General features: G+C 43.5%; 1 protein-coding gene across 1 annotated transcript in view; it reads left to right on the forward strand.

Moving 5' to 3' along the window:
- Positions 1-21,175, forward strand: part of wdr27 (WD repeat domain 27) — a 215,713-nt gene that overhangs the window by 83,319 nt on the left and 111,219 nt on the right. The window contains exon 22 of the mRNA XM_042333122.1: positions 20,800-20,902. Within this exon, the coding sequence (XP_042189056.1) occupies positions 20,800-20,902 (103 nt within the window). The remainder of the gene's footprint in view (positions 1-20,799; positions 20,903-21,175) is intronic.

Below are 21,175 nucleotides of genomic sequence, written 5' to 3' on the forward strand. Positions count from 1 at the left end.
GCCGTGCTCTGATTATTATCCCTGGAGAAACAATCCGCCAATTGACTAACAGCTAGGTTCCTAATTACTGCTATGTAAACAGAGGCGTGTGTCGTCTCTCTTTAAACATATTTAGAGCATGTATCAAGCCCCTTGCTGGTAGACTGGTGCACGTGGATCAGCAGATGGAAGCCACCCACAATTTGTTACTAAGTTATCCGAGAGGCCACAAGGATCAGCCTGATACTAGTCTGGCTCAGTCAGTAGCGTTCTCGGGTCAGAGTCAGAAGGTTGTGGGTTCAATCCCCATATTGGAACTCTGAACTCACAGACTAAACTGACACTCCATACAGTGCTGGGAAGCTGATTGTTGGGGGTGACTTAGATCCGATCCTTTGGATCTGATGTTAAACCGAGGTTGTGTCTGCCAGTTCAAGTAGATGTTAAAGATCTCATGGCACTACAGTAAAGCTCGCGTAAGTCTTATCTTTATAAATCGTACAGTGGCCTAAATCGTGCATTCAACCGACTCCCATTCAGTTTCCTGTGAAAACCACTTAGATTTCTTTGCACTACTCGTATTTATCATCTCCCAACTCGTAACTCTGTACCTTTAACCTCAGTTACTCCTGCGCTCATCATTTGCATTGAATTGTAGGAAATGACCTATTGACCCGTTGATGCATGCGCACTTACCAGCCGTTTACATTGCATCACAGGAAATGTAGTTCTGATCTGTCAACCCATGCACAGAAGAACAATTCCCACGATTCAATGTGATTCCAATGCATGGCAGTTAAGGGCGCATGCGACAATGAATCAAGACAAGTTCAAACGTGGGAAATGTAGTCTTGACCGCATGTGCGCTTACTGGCTGCTTTGAATTACACGTGCCCAGTGGTGATTAGTGATTAAATTGGAGTTAATATTATTTATATAGTTTGCCTGCAACTCGGACTGCTCATAAGTCATATTAATTGCTGCATATCAATGGTCTGACTGGTACAATTTATGTGAGTTTTAGTGTATTTGAAATCAGAAAGGAGTTTCTCCCAGTCTCGTAACAACAATACAGTTGGCCATTCACTTCATGGGATATTGCTGTGTGTGAATTGGCTGTCTAGTTCACCTACAGATTCAAATATATCCTGTGTGCTTTGAAACATCCTCCCAACAGAAAAGGCACTATATCGATTACAAAGCTTATTATCAATATTATTATTGATATGGATGCTGGCAGAGTCACTGGCTCTTGTGAAGTTGCGATTGAGGCAGAGGAAAGGGATGTTAATCATCTGTGAGTACTTGTTGGCTGTCATTCAAACAATTGTATTTTCCAGCAGGCATATCCCTTAAATCGATGAACCCAAATCTACCACGTATAAAAAAATTATTAAATCTGTTCATCTCATTTAATGTAGTTTAATATATGTTGTCTACGCTGGTCAAAGGTTCACCCAGTATTTAATTATGTTTTACTGCACTAAAGTGACACCAGCTTGGAAAAGAACTTTACAACTCCCTAGCAAATCTAACTGAAGTTTAAGATGTCAGTCAAATTATTTAAGTATCTACAACACAGATCATCAGTCCAGTTTAGTGAAACCCTTAAAGATACTCACGGCACTTGGAAGCACTTGGATTATATAAAAGAAATACCAAGTCGCAAAATATTTTGGTCTCAGAACCACACATTATTCTGAATCAAAAAGAAGTAATAATAATAATCCTTGCATTTGCTATAGTGCTTTCTAACGTCGTTGACACTCTCAAAGCGCTTCATAAATAGCGGAGGCACAGCAATGTCCCAAAAACAGCCATGGAGTGAATGACCAATTTTATTTGGGGAATTGTTGGCCTAGACACTGGGAGAAACTCCCTTCTCTTTTCAAATAGTGCCATAGAATCTTTAACATCCACCTAAACAAGCAGATGGGATCTTGGTTTAATGTCTCATCCAAACGAAGGCACCTCTGACAATGCAACACACCACTAGCATTGCACTGGAGTGTCATCTTTGGTGTTTGCTTATAAAACATACAGTTACTAAACTTCTTAGTATAGCCTGTGAAGCTCTTTGAGGCATTCTCCTGACTTGAAGGCTCTGTATCAAATGCAAGTTGTGCCATGTGGTCGGGAGTATCTGTCATGTACCTATTTAAGGAATCTGTAATGGCCACATGCCACTGTCTGTAAAGCTTTATAAAGTTTACTCTTTGACCACCAATTGACATGGGTCAGAAAAGTGTGGTATTGCAGGACACCCTACCGGAGATCTGCAGTACATCCCATACAAGCTTTGTGTAATAATGCCAGGTTTCCAGGTTCCATCGATAAATCTGTGTGGAAGCTTGGAAACTCCTCCCCTTGTGTTGCTATATTGGTGTGGGCTTGTTAAACTCCCTAACTACCTAGTAGGAGGGTGCCTGCATGCCAAGCTGAGGTTTGTTGCAATGCTTCCCACTTGCTGGATGTTTGCTATTGGCAGTGAATGCTATCTGCTGAACCAGTGCTCAAAAATAACTAAAATTAATTTTACTCTTTAAACATTTCATTTCTGGACTTTCTCTCCCAGAGGTTCAAATAGTTATTTTTCAGAGTAAATTCATAAGAACAACTTGCATTGATATAGTGCGCTTCACACAGGGGTAGTGCCTCGCAGCACTTAACAATAGTGGGGCTTGACATTGAGCTACAGAGAGAGGGGAGGTGACCATAGGCATGATCAAAGAGGAGGTCTTCAGATGCAATCTGAAGATGGGCATTCAGGGGGCAAGATGGAGGGATTGAGACAGCGAGTCCCAGAGTTTCGGACACTGATGTCACTTTAGTGCAGTAAAATATTATTATATACTGGGTGAACCATCTTTGACTAGCGTAGTCAACATATAGTAAACCACATTAAATGACAGTAGCTGAAAGCACTGCTACCAATAGTGGGGTGGAGGGCACGAGAGACATGCAGAAGGCCTAAAGCCGACTGAGCAAAGTGGGCAAGCAGAGGAGGGGTGTGTGAACTGGTTTGACAGGCATTGGGTGTCTATCCTATGTAAAATAACTAGACATGATTCTGAAGCACAAATATGCAGAATTATTGTCTTTGTTTGAGGTGAGTTCCTTCTGAAATTAATTAGTCAGAAATTAGATAAATAAGCACTATTTAATTGAGAGCAACTCCCTCTTGTTATATTATAGAAATGATGGTAACAACTTTTATTTCTCACCCTAATGAAAGCGACTTATGGTTTGGGTCAGTGTATTTAATACAGGATTTCAAGTTACTGGAAGTACCACATTTCATGTCGGGTGGACATCTCAAAGCGCTTCACAGGATATATATACTGTGTAGTGCGTGTATATTTTGTGGACGAACATGGCAGCCAATTTATGTATAATAATGTCCCACAAACAGCCATGAATAACGAATTTTATTGGGGGAGTGTTGGCCAGGACACTGGGAAAACTTACTGTTATATTACAAGAAATGTAGACATGCTACTGAACAATAGGCTAAATGTTACTCAGTGTAGGCGTATCACAATGCCTCTAGGCGCTGCTCTGCGTTCTTTAAAGCTTTATTTGGCACAGTTTAGTAATTATTCATGCCATTATTAAACTCAGCCTGGTAGGATGGACAAGCTGCAGGAAGCTTGTCAGTATTTGCTTTGGTGATATGTGAAGTTTTAGCTCATTAAACTCCAGCATTACTCCAGTGCACAATCTGAGGTTCCCAAGCTTTGGCTCTGAGCAATCAGTATCTGAAACTTTCCGGAATTAGGCAAACAGGGTAAGTCCATTGGGGAGAAGAGAATGTGCAGCCCCCACAACAGATAAACAGAGACCATCCATATGTTGAATTCTCAGCTGTTTGGTTTGGAGACTCCTAGGTATGTTGATGGCTTTCCACGTGTTTCAAACACCAGTCTGAACAGAATAAAACCCTCTATTAGTATTCCTTTTCACCTCGATACAGCACATTTTTGGATCTGCTTCTGGAGATGCGTTCACAATATTGATATATTTAAAAAGGCTGGTGTATAGTTTTTTGGTGGGTGGGGAGAATATTAGGTTTTTATAAAGTTACATTCCTCATCTTTAGCTGGTGGAAGGTGTGCATTGAGTCTCACAGCATCTTATGTTATTTTATTTTGGAAGAAACAATTTCTGAATTCAGTGATACGTTTGAAGATTGAAAGTAAACTGTATCTGCTTTTGCTGCTCCGGATCTCAAACTGTGAAGAATTTGAGAGACGACTGAGGCGTCTTGGTATTCCCGCTTCCTCCCCTTCCTTCCCTCCCAAGTTCTAGGGAAGCATTTATCATCCTTGCATTTAATATAGTGCCATTCACATCAGGAGGACGTCTCAAAGCAATTCACAGGATATGTTATAAAGTATAGTGTATTTTTTGTAGGCCTGTAGTAACTCAGCCCAGGTTAGGAGCCTGCCACATGGTGAATTCCAACATAATTTCTCATCCTACCATTCCTTAGAGTATGCGTAAGTCGTGCTGCTGATGGGTGTGATTGTAATACTGTATTTAAAAGTCTAAAAATAGCATATTAAACATTTGGATGGAGTGGATGCTGATACTGATAAGATGGATGTAAGGTAGTCTTAGCCATATCTGGTGCTACAGTGAATAATTTGTCTTTAGAGGTAGCTCCTTCAATAGTTGTAGTCTGTTCGAATTCAGTCCAGATCCTGATGTGTCCCACCAGAAAGAATATACATTCTAACACATTGCACTGCATAGATTGTTCATTTTCAGAAAGAAAGTGATTAAATTAGTTCCTCTGTATCTTGAAGATCATCATAATAAGAGAAGGGAGTTTCTTGTGGTGTCCTGGCCAACAATCTCCCAAATAAACTGGGAATTCACTTAATTGCTGTTTTGTAGGACATTTTCACAAGCAAATTGGCTGTCGCATTCCCCTACAAAACACTGTCACCGTACTTTACAGTATATCCTGTGAAGCACTTTGGGACATCCACCCAACGAATAAGGCGCTGTACTGAATATAAGGATTATTATTAATCTATTGTGTGACATGAACTACAAATAACCCCCCTCCCTCATTTTTTTATTTCCAGTCCTTCTAATTTCCACAAATTCAATGATGAACTATTTTTTTCTTAGATAGGCTAGAAGTCTGCCCCAACTGTACATGGAGATATTCGTGCGTTAGGCAACTACTGTTGGTATGGCTTGCTGCTGTTTTTAAATAAATCTAAAGTGTAACCAGCCTATTCTGCTTAGGTCAAGCTTGCAAGAAATGATTGAATAATGTGGCTTTGCTGGGAAACAATGATTCATTTTGTTTCTGGCAATTTAATGGGTTCTCACTGTATTCCAGGCTCAGGATGCCAAGTAGAAAGACTACCTTTTTTTCTGTTAAAATTGGAACAAAGCTGGTCGGTCAAAATATTTGAAGGAATGCTAGTCAAATTACATTCCTAAATACCCATTTGTGAGCGATCCAAAGTCGGTAGGACAAACAAAATCACAGCAGCCAATGACAGCACACAGCCCACATATTGGACAAAATGACACAATGGGTTGAATTGTCTCCTTCTGCGCTGAAAAGTCTGTGTGTCTGTGATGTATATGTAATTATATGTATTTAATGCTTCTAATCCAAGGACATCAAATGCAACAATTATTATTAAAATAGTTTACAAGCCAATTGAGCAGATGTCAAAGCAAAATACCTGTGAATATAGTTGTGGCCTTTATGGAGAAAAACAATGAATATTATCATTGCACAGATGCTTGCGTGCGCATTCACATAATTGTCCGAAGAATTTTGTGTGCAGGAAGGAAGCCTGTCCTCTCCACACCCAACATGCAGACAAGGAGCTGAGAGTGGCAATATGTAACACGCAACATTGTCTCTGTCTCTGTAGCTCAAGGGGTTCACAATCTGAATGAAGTCTAAGAAACTGCATGGAGGTGAAGGATCAATGCTGATTTTATATTGCCAAAATCAGATATTTGTTTCTTAATGTTACGAAGGTCGTGTGAGCATCCCTTGAATAACAGCGAGAAACCTGGGTTCGATTCCCGGCAGGTCGAAACCTGGGTCAAATTTCCTTACCCCACACGACTGATAATAATCCCTCAAGAAAGAAACCCAATAATAAATTGGTCACCTCAATCTACAAATGTTTGTGGGACACTGCTGTGTGAAAATGGCTCTGCGTTTTGCACACAAATATACATTCACTTTACAGTATATTCTGTGAAGCGCTTTGAGACGTCTAGAAGATGTGAAAACCGCTATATCAAATGCAAGGATTATTTATTATTATTAACATTAAAAACACATTTTGCTCAAAGTTCCCCCAAGAACATTGGTCTGTGTCAGAGCGAGCCAAGTGTATTCCTATTCACCATATTTATACTCTTGTGAGTGCATATCACACTGCTTCCGAAACCATGTCCCCAGGACTTCTTTGGCAAGGCCATGGCAAAATAAATTATTTTTTTTGTTTTTTCTCTTGTTTTGCTGCAAGTTTTGAAATGTTTTCTACGAAGCAGACACACTGATCTTGAAATGCTGTTAGCCATATGATGTGAGAGTAACAGGGTCTGGACAGTGGGCCCAGAATTTTGTTTTTATGGGAAATGTTAATGTATGGAAATTGTGTTATTGAAGTGTTAGTTTCTGGTGGGTTAAAATCTGAAAACTGGATCAATTAGAAGACATTTGGGGAAAAATGTTCTGTCCCAGGATCACCAAGTACAGTGAGGTGATAATTGCCTGAACGTGTGGCTAAAGATTTTTTTTTTGGAGCCATTGACAACCTTTCCTGGGGCAGACAAAGGAGGGACAGTCAGAAGGATGGACGTGATGCCATGGGTGAAATTTTGTCAGCGGCTCCAAACTCACATGGTTAAGGATGCAGATGGCATGTATACAAGGAGTTGAAGGCTAAGGTGAAGGTAAAAGAAATAACCTGGTGTTGGTTAGGGCATCCGTTTTAAATAGTCCCACATGTTGTATGTGTCCTTAGCAATAACAGAAATAAATAGCTGTACATGGTTTCCTATCAGAGAAAGAACTGGTACAACGAGAGCCAATGAAAGGTGGTGATGGAGAGCCACTAATAATACAAGAGCTTTCAGCAGTGGAGGAGATAATAGCTTCCTTGCTAGCCCTGAGTGTGTTGTACCAGGAGCTTTGGCAGACAAATGAATGGCATTACAATTATCATTTGGATGGTAGTAGTTCAGTTTTGTGGCGGGCGGATTTGACGTCACGCGGCAGCCGGTCTCTGGGTGGATGTTGACCAGGAGAGTCAGTGATGGCCGAAGCAGCAAATCACACCTTGGCTCCACGCGGCTTAGGTAGGTGAGCCTCGGTCCCCATGTTGGATCTGGGCGCCATTTGGGGCATCGGACTTCAAGGTCTGGCCTCGAGCCCCACTCAGCCTCGCTCGTGTCCAGACCCTGTTACCAAGGCCTAAACCGATGCCTGGAGCGAGGCCTGAACTGACGCCCGAGCGAGATCTCAACTTGACGCCCAGAGCAGCCCCTGGCTTACGTGCAAGTGAGGCTTGAACGGGGCTCGAGGCCAGCACAAGCGTAGAGTCAGATACGCCGAACGGTGTCCAGATCGAACATGGTGTCCGAGGCCCAGCTACCCGAGCTGCATGGAGCCAACGTGGAATTCCCTGAGCGGCTATCGCTGATTCTCCTGGTCAACATCCACCCAAAGACCAGCTGCCGCGTGATGTTACATCTGCCCGCCACCTTTGAATCTCTCAGCCTGGACTCATTGAGACTATAACCTTGTCCCCTCTCCCCGTGATGATCCACGCCAGCAGGTTAACCATACCTCGCTGACCCCCCTCCCCACCCCCACCGTTTGCTCTTATCTCGGAGTGCACATTTTGGCTGCCACCACCCAAGCTGCTTCCCCATAATGCTCCCATCCCTGTTCTCCACCCTCCATTACTCCTGCTCGGTACACTTCTCCCACCGCCCTCCCCGAATCCTATTTCTGCTCGACCGTCGCACAGCCTCCCGCTGCTCCAGTCTGCAAATACTCCGTCGGGCCCACCGTGGCAAACGCCACTGGCTGTCCAACAGCAGCCACTCTGACTGCCCTATGCCCCATTCTTGCCACAAGGCCCATCGATCCCTGACCACGGGGGCCAACTTCTTCACCCTCATTCACATCCGCACCCTCCCTGTCAGTCCTCCCTCTCACCACCCTTGCTCCCCACATTCCGCCACCAACTGTCCTCTCTGCATTGGCCTACAAAATGTCCGCTCCCTCTCCAACAAAATACTGACCATCCAAGACCACATCGTCGACGAAAACATTGACATCCTCGCCTTCACTGAAAGCTGGCTCACTCCCGGTGACATCTTACTCCTGACGAAGGCCACACCACCTGGCTACACCTTACATCATACCCATCGACCTAACTGCCAAGATGGCGGTGTGGCTCTCATCTCCATGTCCCCGCTCGGCCTATCCCCTTACTCTGGAACCTTCCCTTCCTTTGAGCACCTTGTCCTTTACAACCCCTCCAACGTTTCCCTCAAAATTGCCCCCTCAAGCCCTTCTTACTTTCATCCCCGACATCTCCACCCTCCTATCTTCCCTCTCCCTCTGCTCTGAACGCCTCCTCATCCTAGGTGACTTCAACCTTCACTTCACCCCCTCCTGCCCCTGCCGACTTCTCCCTTATCTCCTCCTCAATCTCTCCCTACACATCCACTCCGCAAACTACGTTGGGGGTCACCCTCGACCTGGTGATCACTTGGGGCCTCACCGTCTCGGACCTCACCATCATCAACAAAGTGATCTCAGACCATCACTTCATCTCCTTTAACTCCTCAATCCGTCTCCCCACTGCCACCCAACCCACCTTGATCTCCTACCGCCTCTGGAATAAAATCTCCCTCCCCTCCCTCTCGGCTGCCTTGGAGTCATCTGAACTCCTTCCCCTCTGGGCCTCCTCCCTCAATGACCTATCTTCCTCGGTCACTCTTCTCCACAGTTCCCTGTCCTCCATTCTCGATTCCANTTTTTCCCCTCTCTTCACGAATTGTCTCCTTCTCACGTAAGTTACCATGGTAGACTAGCCACCTTAAAGCACAGGTGTGTACCGCTGGACGCACCTGGCTTAAATCAAACTTAACGGTCCATCGGCAGATCTGGCTGGACCTTATCAAATCCCACCACTCCGCCCTCAACGCTGCTAAATTGTTCTACTCCCAAGACAATCTTGGAGGCCAAGGACAATCCCAGGCTCCTCTTCTCCATCACCAACTGGCTCCTCCAGCCAACTCTCTCACGCCTCACCTATCCTCACCTCAAATGCCAACTGCAAGGCGATGCTGGACTTCTTCGAATCCAAAGTCGAGGGGATCTGCTCAGCTGCCTCTGTCATTCCGTATGCTACACCCTCCCCATCTCTTCCTCCCACCCAGGTCCCTACCCATGCCTCCCTCCACACCTGCAAACCTGTCTCCCACCCCTCTCTCACCACCATTTTACCTGCATGAAACCGACCACCTGCTCCCTCGACCCAATCCCTACCCCTCTCCTTACCTCCCAGCTCCACCTTCTTATCCCTCTACTCACAGACATCATAAACCTCTCCCTGTCCTCTGGTACTGTTTCCACCCCATCAAAAATGGCTGTCATCACTCCTATCCTTAAAAAACCCTCCCAGGACCCATCTCAACTCTCAAACTACTGCCCCTTCTCCAACCTCCCGTTCCTCTCCAAGATCCTGGAACAAGTTGTTGCTTCCCAGCTTCACTCCTTCCTATCCCGCCACTCCCTTCACAAACTCCTCCAATCGGGTTTCCGTGCCGCTCACAGCATAGAAACAGCCCTGGTCAAAGTGACAAATGACATTGTGTCCATCTGCAACCACGGCTCGCTCTGCCTCCTCGTCCTCCTTGACCTCTCTGCTGCCTTCAACACAGTCGACCACTCTATCCTCATCCACCGCCTCTCCTCTCACCTCAACCTTCATGGCTCTGTCCTTGACTGGTTCAGATCGTACCTCTCACACAGCCTCCACTTCATCTCCACAAACGGTTTCTCCTCTAGCCCTCGCATGGTTTCGTGCGGCTTTCCTCGGGGCTCTGTCCTTGGTACCCTCCTCTTCAATATCTATGTGCTCCCTCTTGGCGATATCATCTGCAGACATGGGGTCAACTTCCACATGTGTGCGGATGACGCCCAACTGTACCTCTCTGCCTTCACCCTTGACTTCAGGACCACTGCTGTCCTGACAGAATGTCTGTCAGACATCAAGTCCTGGATGAGAGCTAACTTTCTTCAGTTGAACGTCAACCAGATCAAGGCTCTCCTGATTAGCTCCCGTCAGTGCCTTCTCACCTCAGGCACTGACAGCATCACCATCCATGGTTGCACACTCCACCTTGCTAAGCCAGTCTGAAACCTGAGTGTTTTGTTTGACCCTCAGCTATCCTTTCTACCCCACATCCGTGCCATGACTCGCTCTGCCTTCCCTCACCTCCGCAACATCGCCCGGTTCCGACACTGTCTCACTCCGCAGGCTGCCGAAACCCTCATACATGCTTTCATTACATCGAAGCTTGGTTATGCAAACTCATTGCTTGTTGACCTCCCCAACTCCACCCTGCATAGGCTGCACATCATCCAGAACTCTGCAGCCCATGTCCTCTCACGCACCAGGCTCCGTGAACCTATCACCCCTATCCTTGCCCGACTCCACTGGCTTCCCATCATCTCTCGTGGAGTCCTGTAGCTCAGTGGTTAGAGCACTCGCTTTGCAAGTGAGAGACCTGAGTTCAATTCCAGGCAGAGGGCGAAACCTTGGGCAAGTTTCCTTACTCCATACAGAGCCTAATAATAATCCCTCCAAAACCAAAAACAATAATAAATTGGTCATTTTCAATCCATGACTGTTTGTGGGACATTGCTGTGCGCAATTGGCTGTTGCGTTCGCCCACAAATATACAGTCAATTCACTTTACAGTGTGTTCTGTGAAGCACTTTGGGACGTCCTCTCGACGTGAAAAGCGCTATATCAAATGCAAGGATTATTTATTTATTTATTTATTTATATAGAGGATACAGTTCAAGATCCTGGTCCTCACCTTCAAAGTCCTTCATGGTCTTGCTCCCTCCTATCTCTGCAACTCCTAACCCCCTACCATCCTGCTTGCTCCCTCCGCTCAGCATGCTCCAGCCTGCTTCACCCCCCCACCTCACTCATGTCACTATTGGCGGGCGGACCTTTTGCCACTCTGCCCCCACCCTCTGGAACTCCATCCCACCGTCCCTTTGCCTCGCCCCCTCCCTTGCCACTTTGAAAACGATCTCAAGAATCACCTCCTCAACTGTGCTTTCAATCTCCCTGCTTCCCCCTCTTCCCTCTACCCTCCCCGACCCCAGCTTGGGTCCGAAACTCTGTCTGTCCAGCGCCTTGGGACGTCCTCTCATCATGAAAGGCGCTGTATAGAGGTAATTTTGTTGTTGTTGTATTGCTGGTAAAATTGCCTTCAATTAAGTTTGTGGTGATTGTTAATGAAACGTGCCCCTGCGCTCCTCATTTCTACCTTTCAGTCTGCTCGCTGTTGGCTGTTTTCTATGCAATCTTCCACTGCAGCTCAGCAGCAGGTTTCTGACATCTCTGAGGATGTCAGTGGCTTCGAACCCCAGGACGAGGGATTTTTATACAGATGATGACAAGTGAATGATGAGCAGCAGGTTTATTATTTACTGTTCAGTATATAATTTAGGCTCACTCAGTGGATCATTAATCTCAAATGGATTGTCAGCTTGACCTCTCAACATTATCACTTTTACACACATAATGTATATTGCCTCTAAAATTAGCGACCACAGGAATCTGGTGTCTCTGGTGTTTTTTGCTGCCCTCAGCTGTGGTTCACATGGTTGTCTGCTGTGGAAAATAGTGACTGGCATGCAATTTAATAGCCAGCTGTGTTAGTCCTTTCTGTTTAATTCTTCCAGGTTGCAATTGCCTGACATGTGCAATATGTTTGTCAGTATTATTGATAACACCACAAGATGAGTTGCTTTTATAAGGGTGTTTTGTTTTGTAATTGTCACGGATTCATGAAAATTTCTATAACTAAGCCAACAACAAAGATGTGAATAATGTAAGGAATATAAGACTTACAGTGCTAATCTACATAACCCATTGTTCCCCATATCTCATAAAATTAATGAAATGACTCACTCCCCTTCCCAGCAACTTGCTGTTAACTGGAAGTTATTTAATGTCAAATCCAAGACTAACTACTCATACATTTATTGTACTTTGTTTCACCGCATGCAACATCATGCTTCTGTGCCTGCCATCTCCATTCAGAGATTTTAGCAGATATGGCATTCTTTACATGGCTGTGGGTAAAGACTCAGTATTGAAAGCTTTGGCTGCAAACTTAAACATTTGAAGCAGTGAATGGCTGCCTTTACCAACATGATCCAAAGATCAGACCATTCTGCTGACATGGATTTTTTTATATAATAACCATGGACCATGCCATCCCTAGTTAATACTTGGCGACAAAATTGATTCCAAATTGCCCAAAATTTGGAAGAGAGCTACTCAGAAGAATGGTGGCAAAGGAGAAAATAGAATAGAATAGAAACACTGGCTCAGCAGAGATGTGCTGTCTTATTTATAGGGTGCAAGGTTTACTATTTAAAAAATAAAATCTTTGAAGAACAATAAAATACAGCAAGGTGGAAGCAAGGCTCTGGGAGGTTGGGAAGAACAGAACAGTTTGAAGACAATTTATGGCAGGTAACAAACATGCAGGTGGAAGGGGCAGAATGTATTCACATCACAGAATGGGGGCTATCCAACATCCAGGGCAAATAAGGAATAGCAAGTAAGGACTTGCCCTGATATTCAACCACGAGATAATTGAATTACAGATGGTTAGGTGGGTTAGTGAGGCTTTATTGAGGCTGTAAAAGGTAAGAGACATAGAAGTGTGGAGCTGTATGATCCATTGATGAATGATCAGTATAATCATAGAGCAAGTGAAGAGGATTACAGAGACAGATAGGTGCTGGAGGGATTCCTTGGACACAAAGCAGATGTCAGTGGAAAACGGAGCATGGAAGGGATGAAAATGTAAGAGGTTATAGATATATGATCAGAAACAACAGTGAATTATTTATATATCTGGAGAGGAGCTAATGGATTATATAACGCCGTTCACTTCAGGACGATGTCTTAGAGCCCTTCACAAGATATACTGTAAAGTGTAGTGACTGTGTATTTGTGGGTGAACATGACAGCCAATTTGCACACAGCAATGTCACACAAACAGCCATAGAATGAATGACCAATATTATTTGGAGGATTGTTAGCCAGGACACCAGGAGAATCTCCCTTTTTTGAATAGAGCTATGGGATTTTTAATGTCCACCTGAACAGGGATACTGGACCTTGGTTTAACATCTCAGCTGAAGGAGGTGCAGCTGAATGCAGCACTCCCCCAGCACCACATTGCAATGTCAGCCTGGACTGTGAACTCAAAATCCCAATGTGGGGATTGAATCTTTGACTCAGGGGCGAGAGTGCTACCAACTGACACACAAAATAATTAAAGTGATTGAGATTTATAACATAGAGGAAGAAAAAATCAGATCAAGCATTTACAGCAGATTTCTTACTAAGAATTCCATAAAGGATTGAAGTCCATATCAGTAAAGGGTTACAAATAGAATCTGGGAATTGATGGTGGGTGGATGGTGCCTGATCCCAGTCAAACCTGTAGGAATCTCCTATAGGCACAAGCAAAGATTTCACATCTGTATAGTGGTCCTTGTGTTTAATAGGTTAACAAAAACTGCTAGAGCAAAAACTTCTTGATATTGCATCTTTCTACATGATTTCCATTCCTTACAGGTACTGTACCAATTTTAACGATTTTGTAGTTGCCCAAATTAAATATTCCTTCCAACATATTTCCTTTGTTCTTGTCTTTGTTGAGTTTGGCCTTCTTCCTACTACACCCTCCTTTCACAGCATTGAATTGGCTGCAATGTTCTATTTTTAGTGATAAACAAAATAAGATGAAGGACAGAAACTAAAAGAATAGATCAACAGAGAGACACAGCTTAAAGAAAACTTATGGGCAGCAAGACAAGTTGTTCTCCTTTATCAGATGTGAGGGAATAAACCTCTTAATACTGGTCTCAAGCAGTATCACGCCATCCAATTTCTGCACGCTCCACATGGCATACATCTGCTGTGTGGCTACCGACATCTTGAAGTAGTCAGAACAAGTCATAGTGCCATGTTGAACATTGGAATGCTTGGACATATTTTGAAGCAGTGAGTGCCATTCCTTGTTTTAGGAAGCTATTCCATGTCTGTCTCCCCAGATACCTGTTATGTATAATATATAAAATATATTATACGTTATATCAGATACCGTCCGGCGTGGAGGGCGCTATATAAATCCAAGTTGTTGTTGTTGTTAAGTACAGCAATCTTTGAACAGAGGTGAAATTTGCGCTTTAGCATCCATAGGCCTGATTGACCTGGCTCTGGCTTAGTTTAATTTTGACATTATTATAATTAATAGTTCCTTTTTCAGCTTTAGTCCATAATTTAGTCACGCTCTCATTTCATGTTTTGTTTTCTTTTTGCACCAAATTTGGGCTATCTGGGTACGAGAGCTTTGTATAACCTGTGTATAAACTGGCAAACTGTGGAATTAGAGGAAATACAGACCCCAAACAAGCCAACATGGATTAGGATAGGTGGACGTTCCCACCAACTTCTGCGTAAAGATGTTCCTCCTAAAAACCCTTTTTGCATCTGCTACTAACTTATATTTGTGCTTCCTTAATTTGGATTTGCCAACTAGTAGAAACAGTCTATTAATGGCTACTTTATCAATTCTTTCATAATTTTTGTTATGTGGTTCATCAGCATCAGGACTCAGTGTAAACATGTATAAAAGCATAGCACAAATAGAGGAATAAAGAAGAAAAAAGAACCAATTAATAAAATTAAACTAGACCAGAACCAGGTCAGTCAGGCCTATGGGTTGCTTAAGCACAAATTTCACATTTTTACAAAGATCACTGTACTTAACGGATATCTGTGGAGAAAGACAGATATCGGAATAACTTCCCGAATCCAGTAATGGTATTACTTCATGCGAGCAAATTCACCCTATAGTGAAACATGTTTTCTGGACTCCATCCCGGAGCCCCTTCGACTCCCCCATTCCCTCACCACCTTCAAGATCTGCCTCAAGATCTTTGACTATCTAGCACCTTAGGACATCCTCCCGACGTGAAAGAAACTATATAAAAAAATTCTATTGTGTATTGTTATAGTAAAGGACGTAAAGTGGCCGGTAAAACAAAGCTTGACTTGTAAAATCCTCTAAGAATTTGTTCAGTGGAATTTTTATGATATGTCTGTGGGTTGCAAATCAAAGTTATTTAGAAAATGTTTAACTAAATGTTTAACAGCAATTTGAGAAATAACAAGAAGTGATCTACAGGAATGAATAATGGTTCGAAGAAAATATTCTGCTGGCTCAATTGGAGGCACTGACTTAGAGGTTCAAATTCCCTGTCAGATTTTGAATTCACATAGTTTATGCTGATACTCCAAAGCAGTGCTGGGGGGAGGGGGAGGCTGCAGTGAATGTTAACGATCCCTATTCGAAATTAATCAATAATCCCCAGATAAAATCAGTCATTCACTTCATGGCTGTTTGTGTGACACTGTTATGTGCAAATTGGCGGCTGTATTCACTTACAAAATACACAGCCACTGCACTTTACACTAATCCTGTGTAGCCCTTTCAGATGTCCCCTCACCTTGAAAGGTGCTATATCAAATACAAGGATTATTATTTATTTAATGCAGAATGATTATATAACTTGCTGTGACATACATGAGAAGCAGAGAAATGTCTAAAAACAATATTGCCATGATGTTTGAGGGTTTATTTTTGCCAATATTCTTCCCTGCTCTCCAGAGGACTATTCCTGAATTCATTTCCAGAACACCATTTATATAGCACTCTTTCACCAAACATCCAATCTTTATATTCGAGTTTAGTGAGAGAGTCACTCGGCTATTTCACACTGGGGGAAGGCGGTGGGACGTAATCATGTCTGAACTGAATCCTGTCCTCATCAACCATATATGTGCTTTCCAGTAAGGTCACTGGATAGAGAGCAGAAGCAGGAATGTTGGCTGATTTTTTCTCTTCCCCAGGGAATTGTGTCCAACTGTAGCATCTCAACTGCTGACCCAGCTGAGATCTGCACTGACTTGAATTCAAACGAACAACAGAACAATGAGAGTCATCTGGTGGTCACTGTCACCCTCTCTTTTAGGGGAACAAGAAATATGAAAAGTTATCAAATGCTGATGTTAAATACAAGACAGACGCTTTAAACATTTCTATTTTAAAACGTAAATTTTCGATTGTTTACCTAAAGAAATGAATGCATAATTTAAGTCACAATTATTTTCTCTGATTAATGCTTGTTTGATACATTCAACTATTGATAGACTGGCAGATCTATTAAGATTTTAATGTTGTAGTGTTGTAGCACTTTATTAAAAAGCCCTTTTACAGTCTAAGCCTTTTTGGATGATCCGAGGTGTACATTACAGCGTGCGTCTCTTAAGTTTGATTTAAAAAAAGCTCTATTTCTTTAAAAGACTGAGTTTGCTTGGATGATTTGCTTTGGGAGCAGTGAGATAGCATAATTGTCTCCACAATTTAAGTTGCCCATTGCGAGTGAGTTATGGTAAGCTTCACCAGTAGGGATAGTTATGGTATTTGACTGAAGCCACAAGAGGATTTATTTATTTATTAAACCTACAGTATGTTTTCAATAAGCACTTTTGTAGTTCTTTTTTGAAAAAGGAAAGTAGTTATTTAATTTTGCTATTGTGATGCCAATAAGAATTCAAAATTTATTTCTATGGCTTTTCTTCACCCACACAACTGTTCTAAATTTCCATCCACTTTTCACATGCTAATAATTACACTGACTGGTCTTAAGATGTTGAGCGTGGGAGAAATTGTTGCCAAATGATAATATCTCAACATTAAAAAACTATAACAAACAGAAAAATGCCATTCATCCTTATTATTTTGTTTTGACACTCTCATAGGAACTGATTATGAGCCTTTAAATAGCCCATGAAAATATATTCCATGAAAGTATATACTTTTTTCATTTCATGAGAACTGTCACTAAACAAAAACAGCTGTTTTTAACATTCTTTGACGCTGACCTAAGCCTCTGTTTGTGTGCCTGAGATAGGGTCAGCACGAATGCACACCAAGTACTGACAGCATTTGCAAGATTTAGTTGCTAAGTGCTGTTTGATTACATTCTCACTGAAGCAGCAGAACTTTCACCTCCTGGTCAGAAGGTTTTGGTTTTGAGCCTCACATCAGAATCTGCACTTCATAATGTAGGTTTGACACTCAAATGCAATACTGAGAGATGTTGCACTGTCAGAGGTGTCAACCTTTGGAGGAGATGTTAAGTGGAAGCCGTGACTGCTGGTTCAATTGAATGTTAAGTCTCTATGTCAAAACAGTGTGAGACAGCAATAAACAAGACAAGCTGGATGCTGGGCAATATTGCTAAATCAGTTGAGTTTAGATCCCCAGATGCCATACTTGGGTGTATAGTGCTGTGGTCAGACAGTACCTTCAGTACTATGTACAGTTCAGATCGAACCTCTCACACCGCCTGCACTTCATCTCCTCAAATGGCTTCTCCTCTAGTCCCTGGACCGTCTCGTGCGGTGTTCCTCAGGGTTCTATCCTTGGTCCCCTCCTCTTCAATATCTATCTGCTCCCTCTTGGTGACATCATCCTCAGTCATGGGGTCAACTTCCACATGTATGCGGATGACACCCAACTCTTCCTCTTTGCCTTCACTCTTGACTCCAGGATCACTGCAGTCCTGACAGAATGTTTGTCAGACATCAAGTCCTGGATGAGAGCTAACTTTCTTCAGTTGAACGTCAACAAGATCGAAGCTCTCCTGATTGGCTCCTGTCAGTGCCTCCACACCTCAGACGCTGACAGCATCACCATCCATGGTTGCACACTCCACCTTACTAAGCCAGTCCAGAATCTTAGCGTCTTGTTTGACCCTCAACTATCCTTTGTACCCCACATCTACGCCATGACTCGTTCTGCCTTCCCCCACCTCCGCAACGTCGTCCGTCTCCGATACTGTCTCACACCGCGGGCCACTGAAACCCTCATATACGCCTTCATTACGTTGAGGCTCGACAATGCAAACTCACTGCTTGTCGGCCTCCTCAACTCCTCCTTCCACAGGCTGCAGATCATCCAGAACTCTGCAGCCTGTGTCCTCTCCTGCACTAGGCTCCACGACCCTTTCACCCCCGTCCTTGCCCAACTCCACTGGCTTCCCAGCACACAGAGGACACAGTTCAAGATCCTGGTCCTCACCTTCAAAGCCCTCCACGGTCTTGCTCCCCCTACCTCTCCGAATTCCTAACCCCCCTACCAGCCTTGCTCGCCCCACCTTTGGTGACTGAGCTTCCACCACTCTGCACCCATCCTCTGGAACTCGATCACGCAATCCTTCCGTCTCGTCCCCTCCCTCGCCACCTTCAAGACCCACCTCAAGACCCTCCTCTTCGACCGTGCTTTCGATCTCTCTGCTTCCCCCCTGCCTTCCACCCTCCCCCACCCCGACCCTCAGCTCGGTTCCATAATTCTGTCTGTCCAGAGCCTTGGGATGTCCTCCCAACGTGGAAGGCGCTTTACAAATGTAATTTTGTTGTTTTGTTGTACAGTTCTGGTCAGTGTGACATAAGGAAACTGCACAAGCCCTAGAGTAGGTGCAGAGGAGAGCAACAAGGTGATCCCTAATGTTAGAGGAATTAAATATGAGCCCGCATTCTTACCCACACCAAACTCCGCTCCCCGATTTCCCCAGTCCTTTCCAGACTGCACTGGCTGCCTGTCCCAGAAAGGATCGACTTCAAGATCCTCACCCTTGTTTTCAAATCCCTCAACTCCTCTGCATTCCCCTACCTCTCTGATCTCCTGTCTCCTCATAACAGTGCCCGTTGCCTTCACTCCACCGGGTCTGGCCTCCTCCTTGTCCCCCGACTCCTTTGCTCCACCATCGGCGGCCATGCCTTCAGCCACTATGCCCCGAGGCTCTGGAACTCCCTTCCTCACTCCCTTCGCCTCGCCCCCGCTCTTCCTATTTTCAGGTCTCGGCTGAAGACCTTTCTTTTCGCCCGCCCTTTGGTCACCTTCTTCCCCTTCCCTCTGGCTCGGTCCCGGGATCCGTTACTGTGAAGTGCTCTGAGACGCCGTCCGGCGTGGAGGGCACTATATAAATCCAAGTTGTTGTTGTTGAGCAATGTTAGACAAGCTAGGGCTCCAGCCCATATCTTCATCCCTACCAACCTCTGCATACCCATCACTCCAGTCCTTGCCAAGCTCCACTGATTCTCTACTGCAGAAAAGATTGATTTCAAGATCCACAAACTCATGTACAAATTACTTCATGCTCTGGCACTTTCTTACCTTTTCGACCTGCTTATACCCCACTTCTCCAGTACCCCTATGCTCACCTGGCTTCAGCCCCTCGTCTCCTCCATTCTACCATCAGCGGCCATGCTCTCCCTCTCTCCCTGGATCTGGTTCAAGACCCGCTGCTGTTAAGCGCCTTGAGACACTACCCCATGTAAAGATTGCTGTCTAAATGCAAGTTGTTATTGTGGATTTTCAGTCTTGAGAGAAGATGACTCAGAAGGGAGCACATAGAGGTGTATAATATTTTCAATGGGATTGAAAAAGCAAACCCAGATCAATACTTTAGGATGCACCAAGACAGTAGAAAGAGAGACCATATGTTTAGAATTGTAAAGTACTTTTTCAGGACAAATACCAGGAAGTTGGAATTGGTTGCCAACAAGTGTGGGACATCCTCCCGACGTGAAAGGCGCTATACAAATGTAATCTTGTTGGTGTTGTAGATATATTTGAAAAATAGCTTGGTACTGTGATGGGAGGATGGGAGGTTGGGCATTCTGGAAAAATTAGATCAGATGAGTTGAAAAGCCTTCATCCAAACCAATTTTGTGACCTTAAGATACTACCTCCATGTTGAAGAGCAGGGAGTCTTTCAGATGAGAAATTAAACACAGGTCGTCTCTGCCTGTTCAGGTGGATGTTAAAGATCTAATGGCACTATTCGAAAAGAGAAGGGAGTTTCTCACAGTGCGCAATTAGGCTGCCACTTTCTCCCCCCAAAATCACACAGTGACTATTAATCGTAACGATGATTATTATTATTTTAATATGTCGAATACTTGTCCTTGACATTCATGAATGTTAATCCACGCATTTCTAATAATAAATAAAAATTATAATCCTTAGATTTGATTTAGCACCTTATCACATCTTCGAAACAAGCACTACACAGAATATTCTGTGAATTTTTTAGGCAAATGCAGCACAATAGCTCACTTTTCCTATTTTGTTAACATTTAGCAACAATGAAAATGTGATACAGGCTCTTGGATATTAAGCTTATAATAATGGGAGGGGGTGGGGCGGTGAAATTAACTGAAAAATTAACTTATGCGTTAACCTTGCTTTAATCATTATTCAAGGGAAATTTAGATGATTGTTTCCAGTTAATAGAAAAAAATGAAATCAGAACAGATCAAAGGCAAATTAACTCAGAGAGAGAGTAAAGTAGCTCTTTTATAACAATGATTATCTTCTTAGCAGACTAATCCACCTGTGCTTTTCTTTCAGATCTGTCCGTCGATATGAAGGATACCACAATCGCTGCCAGCCCTGTGGGATTGCCTTTAGTCCCTGTGGGAGGTTCTTGGCCACAGGATCTGAAGACAAATGTGTAAGTTGAGTTTTACAGGCAATCTGAATGCTTTAGTATTTTAATATTTTCAAGGATTCTCTGTTCTGTTTCTTGTTGCATCCATTCTTGCCCATCATTTATCAGACAACTGAATCTAATAACAGATAGAAAATAGCGGAAATAACATTTTCTGTTATTTTACTGCAGTTAAAATAACGGAAAATTGCAACAGTATCCAGGTGGTTATGAAATATCATGAGTATCCCAGGTCAAAGCAAAGTGTGAATATTAAACAAGATGCGTCAAAAAGAT

The sequence above is a fragment of the Callorhinchus milii genome, unplaced genomic scaffold, assembly GCF_018977255.1.
Source record: "Callorhinchus milii isolate IMCB2004 unplaced genomic scaffold, IMCB_Cmil_1.0 Scaffold3, whole genome shotgun sequence".
Classification (NCBI taxonomy): domain Eukaryota; kingdom Metazoa; phylum Chordata; class Chondrichthyes; order Chimaeriformes; family Callorhinchidae; genus Callorhinchus; species Callorhinchus milii.